Genomic DNA, 21,891 nt, shown 5'->3' on the forward strand with positions numbered 1-21,891 from the left:
AGTTGACTTAAAGACCAAGAATCACAGTTAAAAAAAACTCTGGATATGTTCCATCATTATGAATCAGCTTTTCTAAAAGTTTCAGCTTTATTATCCCTGATAAATATGCTCACTGTACTTCTATTCTTAAATGGTAGCAACTGTGAAAAATTAAAACAGATTATTCTGTCTTGAAAGTTCTGTGCCACATTGACCTTAACCTTGTTGTCTACAATAGTAATAATTGGTAGATTCTTATTCATAGTCTCTATACTATAAGTATATAGTATTTTTTAAATTGTTGTAGGTCATGAAGAAACTAGACCCCCTCCCCAGGAAAAAATGCACATAAACATAAAATTCTGCATAGAATTTAAGGAGACACTGTATTAAAAAAAATAATAACTACTAAGAGAAATCTAGAAAACAAACTAAAATTAAAATCTTACCAAAAATAAGATACTACTCTTAAGCCACAAGTCCTGCCTCATCTCACACTTTTTAAAAAAATCTCAGGACTGGGGCGCCTGGGTGGCGCAGTCGGTTAAAAGCATCCGACTTCAGTCAGGTCACGATCTCGCGGTCCGTGAGTTCGAGCCCTGCGTCAGGCTCTGGGCTGATGGCTCAGAGCCTGGAGCCTGTTTCCGATTCTGTGTCTCCCTCTCTCTCTGCCCCTCCCCCATTCATGCTCTGTCTCTCTCTGTCCCCAAAATAAATAAACGTTGAGGGGCGCCTGGGTGGCACAGTCAGTTAAGCGTCCGACTTCAGCCAGGTCACGATCTCGCGGTCTGTGAGTTCGAGCCCCGCATCGGGCTCTGTGCTGACAGCTCAGAGCCTGGAGCCTGTTTCCGATTCTGTGTCTCCCTCTCTCTCTCTGCCCCTCCCCTGTTCATGCTCTGTCTCTCTTTGTCCCAAAATAAATAAACATTGAAAAAAAAAATTTTTTTTTTAAAATAAACGTTGAAAAAAAAAAAAATCTCAGGATGCTCACAAACCCCCACCAAAAGCTATTTTCTTTAAAAACAACACTTTGGCAACTTTCAGACTCAAAATCATTAATGTTGCCAGGAGGATGAGCTTGGGTAAAAAGGTAAAAATCTGTAAGTTATTGAAGTATCTGTCTTATAAAAGAAGCCCTTCTCACAGTCAGAAAAGCTTTTGGAGACCACTGTCAGGGTGATCATGAGAATCTTTAATATTCTCTGTGACACTCTGCAGTTGCCAGTGTCAGTTTGACTTGCAAATGATGCCCATCCTCTGCATCTATAAACCCTGGCCAAATATGATACAACCTGAAAAACTGGGAAAAGGAGTATTATTAACAATTGGATTTCCTTTGCACTCTGGATTCAGGTTGTTTCTTCATATTTGGTGTGTGTGTGTGGATGTTTGTGTTATATCCAGTTTGTAGCTATAGAGAAGTTTTAAAGTCCTAAAGCGGCCTTCTGTCAAGGTTAAATTAGAAACTGTGCCTGTCTTTCAGTTGTTTCTTTGTTTAAATAAAATGTTATCAGTTCCCAGACTTCCTGGCACCATGTCCTTCACTTGATTTAGTAAGGCTTCTTAGCAACCAACAGTAGAGCACCCCAACCAAAAGGTCCCTGAATGTATGTGTGTTTTAAAGCATTCATTTTTCTCTATAAGAAAGAGAACCTAAAACTTGCCATCTTTGGTACATCTTCAATACAAACCAGGTAATATAGCTTTGGTTTTGTTAGATAATTTCTCTTTAAGGCAAGATATTTAATTGATTATTTCAGGTGTGACTGTCAGGATCAGAGTTTGACTTCCCCGACGAACCATCATGGAAAGGGAATCACTGTCCTTAACAGCTTGAGTAACATCAGTTGTGGTGGTAACAGGTTGCCCATTTATGCTGACAATTACATCGTGGTCTCTCAACCCAGAGCTGGGGGGGGGGGGGGGGGGGGGGAGAAAAGAACCATGAAACTGTAAGTTTTGCTTGTCCCCATCCAGAATTTAATGTCATTTTTTGGCATTATTTTGCTGTGATTAAACATACAACCAGGAAACCAGAAATAGCCTCAATCCTTCCAAATATGAAGACTATCCTAAGATAGTCCTGGGGACTATCACCTGGGGACAACAGTCTTACTTACCTTTATAAAGTCAATACTCTAACAATCATGTAAAAAGTTTACTCCTCCCGTATATTGGATTTGGTTTGGAATAGGGTATTTAGCTTTTGGTTTTTATCATTCTCTGACCTCTGTAAACCTCAAGCAAAGATGAAGCAATATATTTCCAAGCAATATACATTTTCCCCAGGCAGTTGTACTCTATCAGTTTGGTTTTGACAGCCCACTTGTCCCATCTTCACCCATGGTTGTGGAAGTAGACTATGCTGAGCTGCATGGTGGCTCTGCTTTCAGTTAGTCAAAAACCAGTCACCCCTCCAAGTCTAAATATTGAAGGCTCTGGTTGTAGGCTCCTTTTCCCCAAAGCCGTGATTACATTCTGTCTCCAACACGTTTGCTTCACATAGAGTACATAGTCTAGAAACAAAAAGCACCTCCAAACACAAAACACTGCAATAATATATGGCCATGCTGATGATTTCTCTTAAAGTCAGTAATAGGCTGGAAGAGGCTCATCAAATGAAATGACTCCAGGAGACACCATTTTAAAGAAATGGGAGGGGTGCCTGGGTAGCTCAGTCCGTTGGGCAACTGACTTCGGCTCAGGCCATGAACTCACGGTTGGTGAGTTTGAGCCCCGCATCGGGCTCTGTGCTGACAGCTCAGAGCCTGCTTTGGATTCTGTGTCTCCCTCTCTCTCTGCCCTCCCCCACTCATGCTGTCTCTCTCTGTCCCAGAAATAAACATTAAAAAAAAAATGTTTAATAAAAATTAAAAAATAAAAAAGATATGGGAAGTCAAAGGAAGGATGTGGGAGGATTACCAAGAATGTGGAATTTTTTTTAATAGAAATTTAAAGCAAGAGGCTATGAAAAGTTTGAGGGCAAAGCTAAAAGCATGGAAAACCTTTAGAACAAGGACACCTCAGGAGGATGACTGGGGCAATGTACAAAGAAGAAACTTAATTCATTATAGTTCTGTGAATAGAAGAAAAAAGATAAAGAAACCTGCCAGTTATTAGTGTAAACTACACACCAAAATGAGGGAGTGAGGCTTAGCCAGGATAAACGATCTTTCCCATGTCCCACAGCTTGGAAGAAACTAAAGGATTTGATCCTGGGTCTTTCAGACTTGAAAACCCACCTGGCTACTCCCTCTGCCTCTCAGAAACAAGAGAAGGAGCTACAAAACGGGATAATCCAGGGGTTAAGCCAGATTCCACATCCCTGCTCTCTGGATAATTATGTACCTCTCAAGTAATTACCTCTCTGTACCACAGCTGCCGTTTCTATAAATTAATGCCTATATCATAAGACTATTGGGGGCTCAAAAAAGTATGTAGAACACTTAAAATGATGCCTGACATAGTGGTTAATAAGTGCCAGCTGTTATTACTATAATAATTGTGATTGTTATTAGATATAAGTGGGTGAAGCCAGAAATAATAGATTTCTGGTTTATCGGTGACTTCAAGCAAGTCCCATATTTTAATGTTCATCCAAATCACCTGCAGCTCTTGTTTAAAATGCAGATTCTGGGGCACCTGAGTGGCTTCATTTGGTTAAGCATCTGACTCTTGATTTTGGCTCAGGTCATGATCACCGTTGGTGAGATCAAGCCAGGAGCTGGGCTGCATGCTAACAGCATGGAGCCTGCTTGGGATTCTCTCTCTTTGTCTCTCTCTCTCTCTCTCTCTCTCAGAATAAACATTTTTAAAAATAAAAATAAAATGCAGATTCTGATTCAGTGGTAGAGCCTGTCGTTCTGCATTTCTAAAAAGCTCCAGGTGATGCCAATGCTGCTGGTCTACAGACCACATTTTGAGTAGCAAGGACTTGGAGAGCTGAAAGAAATAGCTTTGGCCTTGAGCCAAAAGTTAAAAATAAAGGGGTGGGGGGAGGGCAGGAAGCAAGAAAGTTTAGAAAAGCCTATGACAAGCCAAATTTAGTAACATGAGACCTACTACTTAGCTATTCTGAACAGTTAGTACCCTGTGGTTTCTTCTCCCTAGTAAAAGAGTTGCCATAGTCTAAAAAGGTGACTGAGCTCTTGAAAACCAAAAATAATAAGAAAGGGATATTGAAGAAGTATAAGAGAGAGACTCAGGAAAATAACTGTAGGACAAACCACCTCTTCCCTCAGTAGTTAGTATAAATGTTTAAAGACAAGAGTAGGGGCGCCTGGGTGGCGCAGTCGGTTAAGCGTCCGACTTCAGCCAGGTCACGATCTCGCGGTCCGTGAGTTCGAGCCCCGCGTCAGGCTCTGGGCTGATGGCTCAGAGCCTGGAGCCTGTTTCCGATTCTGTGTCTCCCTCTCTCTCTGCCCCTCCCCCGTTCATGCTCTGTCTCTCTCTGTCCCAAAAATAAATAAACGTTGAAAAAAAAAATTTAAAAAAAAAAAAAAGACAAGAGTAAAATCAGCTGAGCACTTCTTTGATAAGCTATTCTAGCCTTTGCTTTATTTACATTCATTCATTTATTCAGTGCTGGCCTCTGTTACGGTCTTCCAGAGTTCAAAGAAAAAAGTGTCTGAAAGTACCTAAAATATATTATTAAACCATTAGTCCTCTGAATTCTTCCTGTTCTTAATAACTAAGGTATCGAAAGAGTAGATTTGAGAATTCCTAGCAAAATTAATTTAAGCTTATGCTATTAACTCATCATGAATTCTTGGGCTACAAAGAACCATCCCCTTCCCAAAAGAAGTCCTTCCAAACACAAACACAAACTCAAAAGTCTAAATCCACACTGTCCAATAGAAACGTAAGGCAAGACACATACATAATTTTAAATTTTCTGGTAGGCATATTTTTTTTAAACTTTTTTAATTTTTAGAAATATCTTTAAAAGTAGATGAAACTAATGTTAATAATGTACCTATTTGGGGGCACCTAGGTGGCTCAATCAGTTAAGCGTCCACCTCTTGATTTCAGCTCAGGCCATGATCTCACTTGTCATGAGATCGAACTCCACGTCAGGCTCCACGCTATCGGCGCAGAACCTGCTTGGGATTCTCTCTCTCTCTTCCTCTCTTTCTGCCCCTCCCTTGCACGTGCTTCTGTGTGCATGTTCTCTCTCTCAAAGTCAATATTTAAAAAATATACCTATTTTAGCTCAATATATGTATTATCATTTTAACATGTAATTTTTTAAATTATTAAGTTATTTTCCACTGTTTCATAAAAGTCTTTGAAATCCACTAGAAACAACACTCACCTGTTATGCTACTATACAACATCTTACACAATGCAGTGATTAAGGTATGAAAGGCAGTCCTTCCAAAACAAAAGGTATGTTTAATGGAAAAATATTTTACATCCATTACCTCTTTTTTTATTTAAATAAAATTAAAGAACATTCAGTTCCTCAGTCACACCAGCCACATCTGGGTATTCAACAGTCATGTGCGGGGAGGGCCACTGTACTGAACAGTGCACATCTCAATCCAACACACATTTTACTACGGCACGTGAGCTGCGCTCTTACCTTTCAGCAGCTGTTCCTTGAATCACCTCATACACAAAAACTCCAGAACTCACATCAGGGAAATCTGGATCTTGCCTTTTCATCTCTTGAAGAAGGCTAAGAAAAGTGAGAAGAGTTTTCCCGGAAGGTTAAGAAACACAATGACTTAATAATCTTCAGAGCCCTGGCCAAAATCTCCAACTCAGTAGGTACTCTTATCTGTTCTACTCAAGGCTCCAAGTGGCCAGGGAGAATTCCATCAAGCCGGTCACAGTTATTCTTCCCCGGGGGTGGTCTGGTTCTCTGCCGAAGCCTGGGACCATGGGACATTATAAGGTAGAGCCACAGAGAAAGAAGCTACTGAAACGTTCAGCAAATATTGGTGCCAGCAGAGGCACCTACTCAGTGACAACAAGGCCCTGCAGTCACAAGAGTAGCTAGTTGTGGTCCAAATGCTTTAGATCACCTGTTAAGACTGTGCTGTGACTTTTGCTTCTGAAAAACAACCCAGACACATTCAAACCCACGCTTACTTCATAGTGAGAGGCAGCATCCGCAGACCGAGATACTTCTGTGAAAGAGCTTTTCCTGGAAAGGAAAATTAGGAAAATTAACAACAAGAATTCCTTCCTTTGGGCAGAGCATAAAAGACACCAAGTCATGGATTATCCTTACTATTATTATAACTGCCTTTTCAGGGGCGTCTGGGTGGCTCAGCCGGTTAAGTATCCAACTCTTGGTTTCGGCTCAGGTCATGATCTCATGATTCATGGATTCAAGTCCTGGGTCAGGCTCTGCATTGACAGTGAAGGGCCTGGGGTGCTCTCTCTCTCCCTCTATCTCTGCCCCTCCCCTGCTCATGCTGTCTCTGTCTCTCCCAAAATAAGTAAATAAACTTAATAATAACTGTCTTTTTGGGGTGTCAGCAATGAAAATGCTTCAGAGAATCTTTGTCACTAGCATGAACACTCCTCCCATCCACTCCCATTTCTAGCCCGTGGGTTTCCTTTCCACCACAATTCACGTATTTCTGGGGACGATACATGCCTGGCTTTGTGCCTTGTCTCCCAATATTGCCACTCAAGCCAACGTGATAAGAGCTGGGTATTAGTGACTCAGTATTCTACAGAATTCCTAATGGCAGTCTCTATGATAGATTGAGTGCTCCTGAAAAACACAAGAAGGAAGAAAAAGTCCTAACTCCCCTCACCTTTCAACTGGCGCTCATGGAATTCTGCCAAGAACTGTCGAATTCGATCTGAGGGAATTGCGAAGGAGATTCCCGCGGTCACCTTGAGTGTATTTATGCCAATCACATCACCATCCTGGCAAGGGAGGAGCCATCATTAGGTCTCCAAGTCATGCAAACTGATAGGTGCAAAACTAAAACCAGCAGAGGAGAGAGTGAAGCCAGTCACTGAGGGTCAGAACACAGAGGGGCTAGAGGAAAGCGGACTTCAACAGAGAGCAGCGGATGTTACCTTACAGGACACACAGCGTTGTAGGAAAACCAGGGGAGGGGGGGTACCTACCCATGTGCAAATCCCTACTGAGGACATTTTTTAAAATTTTGAGCTCATTTTTTTCCTTCGCCAAACTGATTTTAAAAGTGAACCACAGTTTGTATTTTGACAGGGATAAGAGGACAGGGAGCATTTGCCTTTTCTGCTTAAATGAAACTAAAAAAAACATGGAAAAGGCAAAAAGGCAACACTTCAGTGAAACTATTCAGGATTAGCTAACTGACCTTAGAGAACAAAGCTCTACAAGGCCGAAGCTGAGAAGTGGGAAACACTTTCCTCTTGGTGCACTTCATCATCCTTTAGCCTTTGTTGAGTAATGGCAAGGGTAGAAAAGAGACTTCTGATCATACTAAAATACGTATTATAGGGGCTCCTGGGTGGCTCAGTTGGTTAAGCATCCAACTTCGGCTCAGGTCATGATCTCACAGCTTGTGGGTTCAAGCCCCACCTCGGGTTCTGTGCTAACAGATCAGAGCCTGGAGCCTGCTTTGGATTCTGTGTCTTCTTCTCTCTCTGCCCCTCCCCTGCTTGCTGTGCTCATGCTCTCTCTCTCTCAAAAATAAATAAACATTTTAAAAAATACATATTATGGGGCGCCTGGGTGGCGCAGTCGGTTAAGCGTCCGACTTCAGCCAGGTCACAATCTCACGGTCCGTGAGTTCAAGCCCCGCGTCGGGCTCTGGGCTGATGGCTCAGAGCCTGGAGCCTGTTTCCGATTCTGTGTCTCCCTCTCTCTCTGCCCCGCCCCCGTTCATGCTCTGTCTCTCTCTGTCCCAAAAAAAGAAAAAAAAAAAATACATATTATAATTCAGTAGGTCTGGAATGTGGCCTGAAAATGTGCATTGTCTACTAGAGTAGACAATGTGTCTACTCTAGTAGACTTAGACTCATTGTCTACAGGAGAAAGCAGGTGCAAAAAATTACATGCATTGCTAAGCAAAAAGGGGCTCACTAATTTCACATACAATTCATCCTCCAAAAAGTAAGTGTAATATGTAAAGAACCAAAAACAATCAGCTCAAAGGGACTCAGAAAGCATGATCACAGACTGTCTCAAACAGCACTACACTCTCATGCTTTCCCCACATAATTGAGCAACAAGAAACTCCCATTTCCACTAGAGACGCTGAATGAAACTAAAGAAACATGACAGAGCAATGGATTCTTACTGTGGCTTTTCTGTCATCTCTATCAAGACTAAATTTAACCCTGAACAGACCACATCATGTAGTTAGCATCTTGGGATCAGGAACAGTTTTTCATACACAGCAGCAGAGGGGTTTCAAGGATAAACCCTACATAGTACTGTTGGTCATTTAACATCTATTTTAGTTTAGTGCCCAGGACTTGTGTTAACTACGCGATGAAGACAGAAAGCATGCTCAAGAGATGTCAGTAAGCATAAGTAAACCCTAGCACTCTCAGTTTGATGAAATCACATGCCAGGAGGATAAATCCACTGTAGATTTAAATTTCTGCTAACTGGTTACTTAAACGATGCAATAACAGAAAAGCATCTTACCACAAATCTCTACATAAGGGTGACATCCTAGTCTGCATCATGGAATTTGTAAAGTCTTTGAAAGTGAGGAAGAGACGTGAAGCAGCAAGGAAAGTGGTCACTTACCAAGTTCACCAGAGGTCCCCCAGAATTCCCATGCTGAAGACAGAAATTTGGAAAAGTCAGTACTTTTCTCCTTGTCATTTATACATGGTTCCTAAAGAGGTTTACCAAAAGCAGCCTACGCTGGTGAGTGCCTGTTCCTCCTAGATAGGCAAAGCCGTGCCCCCGTCATCACCAACGCTGAAGTCAGTGCCAGTGAAGGACAACAGCAAAAGGACCACCACCTTCTACAGCAGGGGGTGACCCCTATGACAGACCTAAGAGGCTACCATGGATGCCAATTATCACATCAAACAGGCTGAACTCTAACAACATGGCATGCCATCCCTCTCGTGAGGATCTAACTGTACTCTGGACATCCCCAACAGGCCAATGGGAAAAGAGGGCATTCTTACATGTCCTTCTCACTGTCCTGTCAGTACCTAACGGGTTGAGGATGGCCCTCCCAAGTGACTTACGTTAATTATGGCATCAGTCTGGATATAGTCCATGTTCGAATCCTTCAGCCCCAGCTCTTTGCCCCCTCTCTGTGTAGTGCTGACGATTCCTGCAGTCACCGTGTTCTGCAGAGAAAACGGGCTGCCCAAGGCCACCACGAACTCTCCAGCCCACAGGTCAGATGACCTTCCCAGCAGCAATACAGGAAGGTCAGTCTGCACAAGACCAGAAGGGATGGGAAGGACAGAGAGGTGAAAAACAAATCAAGAACAGAATCAACCAGTATTTGTTTTCAACACACATAGGACACCATCTCTATCATTTGGGCAGTTAAAATCCAAGAATCACCTACCCACCCACATACATTCTACAAGTGCCTGATGCTTCTTCCTCAAATTCCAGCAACCACCAAACTCTCTCACTTGATAAGATGATCAGTATCATCTCTAAAATCTAAAACTATTGCTTTGTAGAAATTACTATAACTAAACCACCAGTGAAGTAGCTGATGAACATAAACTGACATTAGCAACTTAGCTCGATTCCAGCTCAAAGGTTCCTAGTCAAGGTTAAGCCACAAACAGAAAGGAGATCACCCAGAGCAGTGCTTCTCAAATTTTAACGTGCACACAAATCACTTGGGGATCTTATTAAAATGCGGATTCTGATTCTGTAGCCCGGGGTGGGATCTGAGATTCTGCATTTCTAAAACATTCTCAGATAACGTCAATGCTGCTGAAGTGCAGATTACACTTTGTGTAGCAAGCACCTCAAAGTATTCCTCAGCAGCTTTGAATCCATTGCAATCATTCCTAGTATTCTAAGGCAAGCAGAAACAAAGCTTCCCAGAAGCAGCATCTGTTGAAAAAAGAGGTAAAGGAGGCTGGATAGTTAATAGAAATTGTTAGGGATATACAGATGGGCAGAGAGGAAAATAAACAAAGGAGGAGTGAAAAACAGGAAAAAAAAGAAACCAGAAAAGAGCACATACCAGGTAGAAAAGATGTGTGGGAGTGGGGTGGGAAAGAAAGTATCAGCAAATTGATGAAAAGCCCCAGCTGTACAGACTGATTTGGCCCTTGCATACTCACGTTTGGCTCAATCTTAATCAGCGCAAGATCCAATTTATGGTCAATGTCCTTGACAGTGGCTTCATACTGGACCCCACTCTGGAGCTCCACCTGGATCCGCTGCTGGTTGGTGAGGACGTGGGCATTGGTAACAATGAGCCCATCCTCAGACACTATGAACCCAGAGCCACTGGATGCAGGAATATCCTTGCTGCTAAGAGGTGACCTGTCTCAGCAAGACAACGGCATAAGCAGAGGGCAGGAAAATTAGGGGATCTATCACAGTCTGGGGACATGGGAACCTCTCATTTATCAAGCATACTAGAACCACGGTTTTCTCAGACATTTTACTTTCTCCTGTCTGTTTTCATGCTCTCCATGTGTAATTGGATTCTGCATGTTCAATGCCTTGGCCATCTCTTAGGATCACGAATGAGAGCTGATTCCAGCTCCCCTTTTCCAGGAACCACCTCTGACCCCCACCTTCAGCGATGGTCAGAGCAGCAACCCTCCGCTTCAGAGACCTAATCTAATCATGCTACGGGGGCCAAACGTGGATCCCACGTTACTGAGTGCCACATTACTGAGGACCCAGGCAGGGAGAGAGTTTAAGAGAAGGCTGGTTCCAGCTTGGATCCACTACTAACTGGTCTTGTCACACATGATTCCTTTCCATGCAAACGAGCAGCCTGAGCAAGATCACCATCAGGATGCCTTCTAGCTCTTACATCTGACTCTCAGATTTTGTCTGTGGGAGATGAGGGAGGGAGAAACCCCAGGCAACTAAGTGCAGAGGAGTGGCCCAGATTTGGAAGTCAGGAACCCTACGCTTCCGCTCTTTGGCTAAACCACCCTGAACAGATTACTCAACCTGTTTTGAGCTGCGATTTCCTCACAGCAGGTTTTATGACTAAACGATGCTTGTAAAGCGGTAGCGCAGGGACTTAAGTGGGCAGGCGCTCATAAACAGACCGCTGGGCAGCTGGCGGCCGCCTCTTGCCTCCTTTACCTGCGGAACAGCTGCAAGTGAACCACGGATGGCGCCACCTTCTCCACCACGGCGGCGATGAAGTTGTACTTGCTCCTGAGCCGGCCTACACTCCTGGTCCCTGAGAAGAAATGCTCCATGCTTGGGGGCGGTGGGCGTCCCGCTGCCTGACCGCATCTGGTGTCCTATCCCCAAACTCCCGGTCTCTCTCCTCCTCCAGTTCCCTTTCCCTCCCCTTCCTCTCTTCGGGCTCCCCTTTATGTTCACGGCCATCCCGTAAGGATACGCCTTGAGGAAACCAGCTGTCATCCCATCCCGGGTGGGGGAAAAAAAAAAAAAAAAGAGAGAGAGAGAGAAAGGGAAAGGGGGACACGGTGTTTAACAGGCCTGGGGAGGCAAGTGGGGAGAAACCACATGGGTACTGGTAAGGAGACACCTAAGAAGGAAAGAAAATTGGGAACAAGGAGTTGAATCCGCAGGCAAAGGCGCAGGGACGAGCCTGCGGCTAACCCCGAGTGCGGCGCGCCGCTTAGAGGAGTCGCGAGCGCCCAAGCGCGCGCGGGCCGGCGCTCACCTTGGTCGGCGCAGTCGCCCTTCAGCACGGGCACGGCCGGGAGCGCGCCCCGGAGGCGCGCGGCTCGGTTCTCGGCGCGCAGCGCGCACAGGTTGGGGTAGGTGCGCCCATCGCTGCCGCACACGGCCGCTCCCGCCGCGGGGCAGCCGCAAGTGCCCATCCAGGCGCCGCGGAAGCGCTGGGCGCTGAGCGGCGCGCGGCACTGCAGCCCCGGGGCGCACCGCCGGCCTAGCGTCCCGCCGCAGGCCTCTCCCTCGGCCGCCGCGCAGACGCGGCAGCAGCGGCAGCGGTCGAGCACCGGCGTCGCCCCAGCGGAGCAGGTGGGCAGCGGGGGGCAGCGCGTAGGCTCGCAGGCTGCCGGACAGGGCAGCGAGGGCCTGGACTTCCTAGCCTCGACCCTGGGCACAGGCAGCGGGGGCAGTAGCAGCCACAGCAGGAGTTGTCCGAGCGCGGTGGGCCGCAGCAGAGATCTAGTCATTCTGCCCCCTTCCTTCTTCGCTCTGTTCAGTTACTTTGGTCTCGCAACTGCTCTAACGTGAACAACACTTTCTCCCGGCTTGGGTGCCGCCTCCGCCAACCCCCAGACTTTATGGGGCAGAACCTGGCAGATCCCACACGTATCACCCACACCGTCCCCGCCCCGGGGCCAGGTCTACCCCCACGCCACGAAGAGAGGTCGCCAGCCCTGCCCTGTGCAGGCACTTACCTCGGGAAGTCCAGAAAACCAGTAATAGGGCACACTGACTAGAGAGATCACCCACCCACGGACAGAAGGTCAGCGTTAGGAAAACATACACCATATTTCAGTATTTCACATAGTTTTATTACAAAACAAGCAACAAAACAGTTTTAGAAAATTATTTTTGCTACATACCAATTAGTAGATCACATAAAATGAGAAGCATAACAGTTTCCATGCACTCAGCTCAGTGCTTGCAGTGAGTGCATTTCACAGCTGAAACGTACTGGTTCAAAACACAAAATCATGCCACACCATAAGCAGTGGGGGAAGGGGTCAAACAGTATATTTTTCCCAATATTAGCTTTACTCAAACTCTACTTAGCATGAGTGACTGTAACTGACTGCTGCAGGCAATAACATGGAGGAAAAAAAAGGATGAGGGGAAAAAAAAGTGATGTTGGTAGAAAAGATTTAATAAACTGCCCATTTTTGATATGTTCAAAGTTTATAAACAAAACTCATTTGGGAAACTCAATTTCCAAAATGGTGTTACTTCCATGTGCCTGTTTATCTGGTCAACAGTGAAAACTAACATCAAATCCCACTGCTCAGCTACTCAATCTACTATTTATTTATTGGTTGCTTTTACTCATATCAGAGCACAGTTATATTTAGGAAGAAAAAGAAAAAACCTTTTGTGTCAAGTAAACTACAAAGCTGGGCCTTTCCTCTGCTCTTTTTCATGTGACCTCAGCATTCTGCTCAAAAATAAACCTATAACCTCCAATATTTTGACCTGAGTCCACTCTTCACCTTACTAGGGTTACAATGTCTCACAGGATGCAAAAGGCCAAACTACATTTACCAACCACCACAGAAATTCTTAAGCTTTCATTCTTAAGCTTAAGTTCTTAAGCTTTCAAGATAGTGAATGGTAAATAGTTCAATTATAGGGAAGACCACTTGGGGCACCTGAGTGGCTCAGTGGGTTGAGCGTCCAACTTTGGCTCGGGTCATGATTTTGTGGTTAGTGGGTTCAAGTCCCATGTCAGGTTCTGTGCTGACAGCTCAGAGCCTGGGGCCTGCTTCGGGTTCTGTGTCTCCCTCTCTCTCTCTCAAAAATAAACAAGCATTAAAAAAATTTAAAGCCAAATGCTTTGCATAGGCACCATCTTTGGCTCAAAAGGACACAAAAGGAATTCTGAAATAAGGTTTGGGAATTAGAATGCTTTTAAGTGCCATTGAAGATAATTCTATTTATCTGGTGTTGGAACCACATTAACAATGTTCTCACTTGGTATTCCCAAGTATTTGCCATCTACAGTCCTTGTTTCCATCATAATAATACAGTCTAGATTTATAAGCATATTGAACTCACATTCTTAAAATAGACCCTACTGAATGAGAAATATATCAGCTTACTATAATGGCCAATTAATTTAGCAGTAGTATTCTAGCAGAGAGTTTACTTAACAAAAGAGAAATGGATACATTTTTGCCAGAGGATGACAGCTTTCATGAGTTGGGGAATGTTTAAAGAGATCTCAAAAGTTCCTAATTTATTTTTGCTAGTGCAATATCATTTATTGTGTACCTTCTTTGACCTAGCCAAAGAATTTTCTTAAGGAAAATTTGAAGATGAAACCAGAGGTGAGGAGCTTTAAGAATTTGAAATGGCTACTTGAAGCTGTAACCTCACTCACCCATGAATAACTAACTCCCAAAGCACAGATTTCTGAGGACAAAAGTCTACAAGAGTCTGCAAAAAAGAGTGGGGGGAGAGAAAAAGAGAGAGATCCAGTAGATGTCTTTTTTTATAACAGGACCACTAGGCCAAACAATGCAAGGGAACTACACTGCATTAAAGGAACAAAGATTTCCCTCAAGCCCCTAGGGGTTTCTGATGACATGTTTTTACCTCTGCATTACATCTGGACATAAGGAGGGGAAGATATTCACTTAGGTAAAAATGCTTCTCTCAGTATCTTCCTCTAGTCTTTAATTTTTAATTTAAAGGTAACTAATTGATCTAGCTGATGAAAGGTATAGACAAAAATGAGTTAGTTTTTCTCTCCCTTTAGGGAACCCTGGTAAGTTAGCAGTAGGCCACATTAAGTTAGACAAATTCTCCCAGGGACCTGGAAATAGTATCTTTTGTCAAGTTGAAAGAAGGTAGGAATTTGGGTGGAAAAGGCAATCTATGCTCTTCTACCTGGGAAATCTCTAGTCAGCAATGCAGAGCTTCTAAATCAATGTTTCTATGCATAGTTTCTATTTTATTAAAAATATAAATACCTCTCAGGATTATCCTTGTATCTCTTTACTGTTAAGTACATGGAACCTTATCATATTACAAGGTGTGATCATGCAAGTACACAAGGCTTCATTCAAAGGGCAACAGAAAAAGTTAGAAAGAAAGCAAATCTGCCAGGGTATGTAATATACAGCACTTAAAATTAGACTAATATCAGCCCATTGAAGAGAGCTGTGAAGTAAGGATTCAAGAAATCCATCTGTGCTAAAACAGACCTTTTCTTCTGTCTGGGAAACACGGATCAGAAAAGTTTATCTGGATGAACTATAATCCATGTTTTCCCAGCACCTGCTTCAAAACAATTCTAACACTCTAAAACAGAGATCCGATCTATCACACAAGTGAATTATCATACACTTATCAACCCTCGAAACTTCCAAATAACGCCACTTCAGTGGAAATGTCTGCCCTATTCTCAACAGTCATAACTTTTAACACTGATAAACCCATCCTCGGGGCCTGACACACAAACTGGATGGGCAGGTCTATCACTCACGTTGACATTATTTGGAGTCGTAGACAAGAACAGAATAATTCCCCAAACTGGCTGATGCACTGAGGTTGAATCTTTCCCCATACCTTACAAGAGATCCCTATTTCTTCCCCAGTGGAAGATTCTCCCCTGGGAGGATCCACCTTAGTGGACATTCTGAGAGCTACCTGCCAGCCCCCAGATCGTAACACCTCCCCTCAGAATGTATCCCAGCCAAGCCAGAGCCTAGGTCTGCTGCGTTCAGCTGGGTCAGTTACCTACTCCTACTTCACTGTTAGACCTCAGCCAATAAACAGGAATAGGATAACCCAGATGACTGCCCAAGACTCTGTGCCCGGCCTGGAAACCAAAGGAAGAAACTATAACTAGGACACGGAAATAAAACTTGGTTGGGATGAAACTGCACTACTAAACCTCCTCTCACCAGGAAGACCTTGGAGTGGTCAAATGAGAGGCAACCTGCTCTCCACTGAGCATGCCTACAGGTCTAACCTCGTGATTTTCCAAGTCAAATACGCTGTATTATATTTAAAAAAAAAAAAAAAACAAAAAAAAACAAAAAACAACCGAATGGGCCCTCCCCACAGAGCATCCACAGGAATATGAGTGCCAAAGGGTCTCTGACCACCTTCCAAAAGGTAGGGAAACTGAGTCATGGCCTCCTTTTCTTGAGTCCTCCCCCCTCCCAGGGTACCGTGCCCTATCACACATCAGAAGTTCGTATGCTCTCATCATCAAGGCTGAACAGAAATGGCTTCTCCTTGGGGTGCTGGGGCTCTGATCTGTGCCTTATCCGGGAGCTGGGCAACACCCCAGAAGTACTGCTCTCCCCAGGTCGAGGCATGAACAAGGAGTCCCCAGGAGTCTCTTCAGCTGGAAGCAGCTTGTCCCCGGCCTGGGGGACAGGTGTCCAGGGTTGCCAGGAGGAAGCCACAGAGGGGGCTTTGCAGAGGGCTTTTTTCTCTTCCACAGCTGGCCGCCCCCTGCACAAGGCAGAGTTGGGCCCACCTGACAGGCTGGAGCTTCCAGAGCGAGTCAAAGAGATGGATCTAGAAAAGGACATATCCTACAAAAATAAAAGGGAAGAAAAAAACAAAAGAAAATAAGGGCTTTCCTGACAATGTCTACTCCAAAGCCCCAGGAAGAACAGCCACTTAGGATCACCACCTCATAGGTCCAGAGACCCCTGTCTATGGAAATCAAGTACAACCAACGGAATTCACTCCAGATGTGTCATGTTCTGCCTGGCAGGGAGACGTGTAGAACACATCAGAGTCTCTGTTTCTTTACCCAACCCAACTTGCCGCTTTCAAACAACCAAAAAATAAAAATAAAAATGAAACTCTGTACTTAAATCAGTAGAAAGAGAAAACAAACAAGACAGCCTGGGGCTTCAGCTGCATCCAGAACAGGCTGCTTGCCTACATCACCAAATAAAACCTGACCACTCAAGCAGAATTCATCTCCAAGTTGACAGCGGCTGCGTACCAGAAAGGAAATGACTTACTCTGGGGTGGCATTTGAGGGCCTGGACAGCTGCCCTGATCTCCTTAATCCAGCTGTGCATGTCTTCTGGACTGTCCGCCTGCAAAACACCCATGGCACTTATGGAGAAATCTTTGGCACTGTGATTTCAGCTTTCAAGTCTGTGATTCAATTCTAAGTTTATGAAATTACACCATTAGAACTGGAAGGATACCAGAGATCATCCAGTCCAGTGGCTTTCAGACTTTTGAGGACATTTTTTTCCTGCAAACTCTTATTTGACACCACATAAATAAAACAGCTCAAAGTGGATCTGCTCTGCAGTGGGGCAGAGGCCGTCCCTGCTGAAGCCCCTCACCCCACCCCCCACCGCCCGGAGCACAAATGGCCTCCTGCTTTACAGAAAAGGCAAATGGGGCCCAGAAAGCCAAAGTTCAACGTTTATGGCTGGTCTAGATTCCAGTTCTCCTGACTCCCAATGCAGTCCATCTTTCTACTACAGCTATCCAAACAGAATAATCCCATTTTCAACTCTAGTCCCGCTAAAGCCAAATCCTCCAACATTCGTATTATCTCTAGGAACAGGGCTTCCCTCAGAACACAAATGACCCGGGTCTGTTGTGACTTCATCCAGGCCTGGAGAGTTGGTAGACTCAGGGCACTAAGCTTAACAACATGTAGGACACTGCTAAACCTTTAAAAGGCATATCCCCCAGAAATGCCCACCAACGCCAGAAGGGGGCAGCAGCGACTCTGTGACAAAAGGAAGGAAAATCAAAACACCAAGGAACGGCAGGTGGAGCCCTCGGAATTCTCAGTGCCTTCCAGCTTTATAGGGGTTGAGTTCAAGTAAACCTAGCAGATGTTCGCTGAGGCCCTCAGTCTTACAGCATCAGGTGCCAAGCACAGAGATGGGACCAGACCAAATTCCTGACCTCCAGAAATTTCTATTCATTAATTTCTCTCTGCCCCCTGTGCCTTCCCCTAACAGTCCCACCATAAATCAGAAGTGTGCATTTGTGTGCCTATGTATGGTATATGTAAACACCACGCTCCAGCCTGCAAAACTCTCCACATACACCCCTCCCTTTCCGCAGCCCCCAAATGATTCTTTTACTTTGCACTGTATTTGGATAAAACACTAGTTTTTGGTTTTGTTTTTTGGTTTTGGGTTTTGTTGTTTTGTTTTTAATTTTTTTTTAATCCTCATACTTGCATTCCTACCCCTTTCTGTCACCCCAAACAAACCCACATCGGTTAGGTGTGTGCAGAAGACACTTAGGAAAGAAACAGTGTCACATCCTGGCACGCTGCGTTAATCGGGTATAGCAGCAAGTGCTCAAGGTGAACACCCCTCTCAGGTGCTAGAGCTGCAAAGTTACGTGTATTCTCTCTCCACTGGGCTTTTCCCAGTTGTGTGACAACCTGATGGTTGGGTTTTCCGAGAAAAATCCATCACTAGTCCAAAAAGATAAACAGGACAAGGTGTCCAAGATCCTTCCAGAAGGTATTTTAGTAGCATCAGACCTAGCCTGTTCTGCAAGTAGAACTCCTGGGAAAATGTAATGAACTCATTTAGGTAAAGCAGTTCAAACAGTGTTGGATGCACAGAAAGGGCTTCTTAAGTATTAGTTATCGTTTTTATTATTACACATGGGACATGAATGAAGCCTCAAACTGCAATATTATAAATATGTTAACTGCCTTCTCCCTGATATTTTTTTTTCTGTTTCCTCATACTCAAACTGCACATAATTCCTACCTAAGGATGAAATTGTCAGGATCAAAAGAGATAACCTATTTGGTTACTTTGAATAGAACGAGATGGAGGTAATTAAATTGTCCACTAAGTAGAGAGACACACGATTTGGTAGGGGGCAATGTTAGAAGACTGGGAAAGAGAAAGATGGGACCTGAGGAGAGACAAACATCTCCCACATCATACAATAGGTCTGGCAAGATCCACACGACAACAGTTTCCAGGGCTACTGAGCTAATCTATCCCCTCCCACCACCCAAGCACAACACAGCACCCCCCAAGTCAAATGCTTCCCCACAAGCCACAGGCCACCTAACTGACTGTCCTTTAAAGCTCCACCAACATATTTGTACATCTTCTCTAGGAACTTACCTCCATCTAGCAAGGAGCCACTGAATAAGAGAAAACTAGGGACCACCTGACCTACCGTCTGGGAAGTCAGACACAAGAATCAAAATCCTATAAAACACATTTAGATTGTTTCCAATTCTCCTTTAGTATAAGTAATGCTGCTATTCACACCTTTGTGCACAAAGCTTTTTTCATTCTTATGATTCTAGGAAAATTACCAAAGACTTGCGTTCTTTTAAGGCTCTAGTTACATCTGGTCAGAGGGATTTCTGGCCAACAATATGGATTTCACTTACCACCAATATATTATTTTTTTACGTGCACCCTTGCTAGAATTAAATATTACAATTTTTAAGTCTTTGCTAATATGATGGGCAAAATTATTAAATCTCTTCCTGAAAACATTTAGAAATTCAGAGATGGAAATTATTTGCTAGTTATATTTTTCCCAATTCTCTAACTCCACATATGGACATTTTTCCGTTAGATAACCTACAGAGTTAACCAGCCATGAGGAGAGTAATAATAAACATTAGTAAGCATTATTTTAATGTTTGACAAATGTCATTTAAAAATATTATTCCAATAGAAAAGCAGATATTGTGAGAAAAATTAAGAAGAAACAGACTTCCACTTTATTGAGATCACAATTATAATCTCTAAATTCCTCAAAGCCTCAAAAACTGTGTGCAAACATATGGCGTATGTGTATGTCTACCTTTTATGGAAGGCTTGTGCTTACCTTTCATCAAAACCCCCCAAATATCTTAAAATACCACCTCAAAGGTAGCTTTGTGAACCAGGGGTAAAAAAACAGTGCTGAGGTCCACACACAGCATGGAGAATTGCAAGAAGCCTACATGATGCTTAAAATTCAGTAGAATAAAAAAGGAAGTACCATGCTTATACCTTCACCTCTTCCTGGCGTGCTTAAGTGTGTGCATTTGTTTTGGGCAATTGGTTCAAAAGAAAAAGTAGGGTTTCTGTCCTTGAGGGTAGTTTTGGAGGTGAGAGGAACAAAGGGTATTAAAAGCATGAGTCACCGTATCCTGATGTTTATTGCAGTCCTACAAGCTTTTACTGAGTACCTACTATGAGCCCAGCACTGTAATATTTGCCACGGTTTAAAGCAATGAATTCCACAGGTCATCAGTAATAGGTCTCCAGTCCCTACCAGGGTGGCTTCTCCTGCAGCTGCCCAACATTTGTCTGTTCCCAACCTCTGCACCTCCCCACCCTTCCCAACAGCTAATAATCCCTGCTTTCTCCCCAGGAACCAATCCCATCTTTAGACACAGCCCTGCCAGTATGATTGCCTAGACTGTGCACTACATAGTTCAAGATGCTGTCATTCACCCTGTAGTCTAAATTAAAACAGTAAGTATCTATCTTACTTACTGTAAGAGCTCTATACCAACACTCTGCAATTCACATAGGAGCCATCTTATTACTACTCTTATCCTGACATAGCCCCCTAGTTCTGACAACTAGGCCTATACCAAGTTACCCAAACCAGTCTGCACTACATTTCTCATCTGGAGTTACTACATCCTCCTACCTAATACCCCTGACCTTCTATGAAAGGGAAATGGGGAAATGGTGACTGCTGCATGTCTTGTATTCCAAGGATTGAAATCTCATTTTGAACCCTTGCCCAGGACTGAGAACCTGCTGATAAGCTTGCTGACATCCCAAGCTTCAATACCTGATTACTGCCAGATCCTGGATCTTGGTCACCATGATCCATCACCCCAAGCTGATCTCCCCTAGTTGTCTGTAGCCACACCTTCTACATCTTTGTGCTCTGCACCAAGCTGCTTTTAAACAACACAAGTGGGTGGGTCCTGCTCTAGCACCTGACTAGGTGACTCCTACTCAGTTCCATAATTCACCAGGTTGATGATCTCAAACAAATAGTTTGCCTTCAGACATTCTGTCTCCTCATCTCTAAAATGGAGATGGTCTCAGATATCACTGCGAATTCAGTGATGTGCTGCCTGTAAACTACTTAGCACTGTGCCTGTGACATCTAAGTGTCCAACACAGGGTAGCATTCTCAGGCACAAATTATATACATGTGTGACTTGGAAGGCAAATGTGACAAAAGATAAATGACCAACACCTCAGCAGATGGCAGCCAGCCCCATTCTGCTGCCCAAGCCTCTGTCCCTGCCCAAGGAGTCTGCTCACCCTGCCTACAGCTGCCCTGGTCCAGCTTTCCCAGATAGTGAGGATATGTGGTTCTTTCAGGCAGGTTTACTGAACATCCCCTAGGAAGCAGGTCAGAATGCCACATAGGCATGGTGGGTAAAGCTGCTGGCACCAAACTGTAGGGGAAGCCATTATATTCTTTTACGTTTCTCATGAAACACAATTTTTACTTGGAACAAATGACTGACGAACTGTCAGACTTACTCAGGTAAATGGTGGACACTTCCTCAAAAATGAATGAAATGAGTCCATTAAGTCAGGGAAAATCATGAAGCATTTTTTTTTTTTTCAATTTTGAGCTTCCAAACAAAATTAGAATTCCAAAAGCTTTCCGTACTTAAAGACTTTATTGGGTCACCTGGGTTGCTCAGTCGGTTAAGCATCCGACTTCAGCTCAGGTCATGATCTCAAAAGTTCATGGGTTCGAGCCCTGCATGGAGCTTGGCGCTAATGGTGTGGAGCCTGCTTGAGATTCTCTCTCTCCCTCTCTCTCTGCCCCTCCCCTGCTCAGGTGCACATGCTCTCCATCTCTCTCCCTGTCTTTCTCTCTGTCTCTGTCTCTCTCTCTCTCAAAAGAAAAAAGAAAAAGGAAAAAAGACTTGGTTGATGATGATCGTTGTGGTGCTATTAACAAATGTGAGTTTTTGATATTATATATAATAAAATGTGTCAACAATTAGAAGATCTGCATACCTCTGTGTGACTACTATTTTCCTAACGGCCAGCACATGAAGTTACCAAATCATGCATTAGTAAAAAGGATCCATTCAAAGTATGAAACTGACCAGTGGATTTTAATGTAAAAGCATGGAAGTTTACCAATATTGATATTGGCTT

General features: G+C 43.9%; 2 protein-coding genes across 6 annotated transcripts in view; both read right to left on the reverse strand.

Moving 5' to 3' along the window:
• Nucleotides 1-1,701: 1,701 nt before the first annotated feature.
• HTRA4 (HtrA serine peptidase 4) lies at nt 1,702-12,418 on the reverse strand. 2 transcript variants are annotated; one of them, XM_023252584.2, is made up of 9 exons: nt 11,760-12,418; nt 11,207-11,306; nt 10,219-10,423; nt 9,148-9,342; nt 8,693-8,725; nt 6,753-6,867; nt 6,076-6,130; nt 5,564-5,659; nt 1,702-1,888 (listed from the first exon to the last, which is right to left on the reverse strand). In XM_023252584.2, the coding sequence occupies exons 1-9, from the start codon at nt 12,235-12,237 to the stop codon at nt 1,723-1,725; spliced, it is 1,443 nt and encodes a 480-aa protein (XP_023108352.2). In that variant the 5' UTR covers nt 12,238-12,418; the 3' UTR covers nt 1,702-1,722. The 2 variants fall into 2 exon arrangements, with proteins under 2 accessions (XP_023108352.2, XP_044911479.1); XM_045055544.1 differs by lacking the exon at nt 8,693-8,725.
• A 142-nt stretch (nt 12,419-12,560) lies between these two features.
• The window catches only part of PLEKHA2 (pleckstrin homology domain containing A2), a 72,626-nt gene continuing 63,295 nt past the window's right edge, over nt 12,561-21,891 (reverse strand). For all 4 annotated transcript variants that reach the window (XM_019828543.3, XM_023252583.2, XM_023252581.2 and 1 more), the window contains 2 exons: nt 16,756-16,833; nt 12,561-16,314 (listed from right to left, as the gene is read on the reverse strand). In XM_019828543.3, coding sequence (XP_019684102.1) covers nt 15,952-16,314; nt 16,756-16,833 — 441 coding nt within the window. In that variant the 3' untranslated portion in view covers nt 12,561-15,951. The remainder of the gene's footprint in view (nt 16,315-16,755; nt 16,834-21,891) is intronic.

This window comes from Felis catus, chromosome B1 (assembly GCF_018350175.1).
Source record: "Felis catus isolate Fca126 chromosome B1, F.catus_Fca126_mat1.0, whole genome shotgun sequence".
NCBI classification, from domain to species: Eukaryota; Metazoa; Chordata; class Mammalia; order Carnivora; family Felidae; genus Felis; species Felis catus.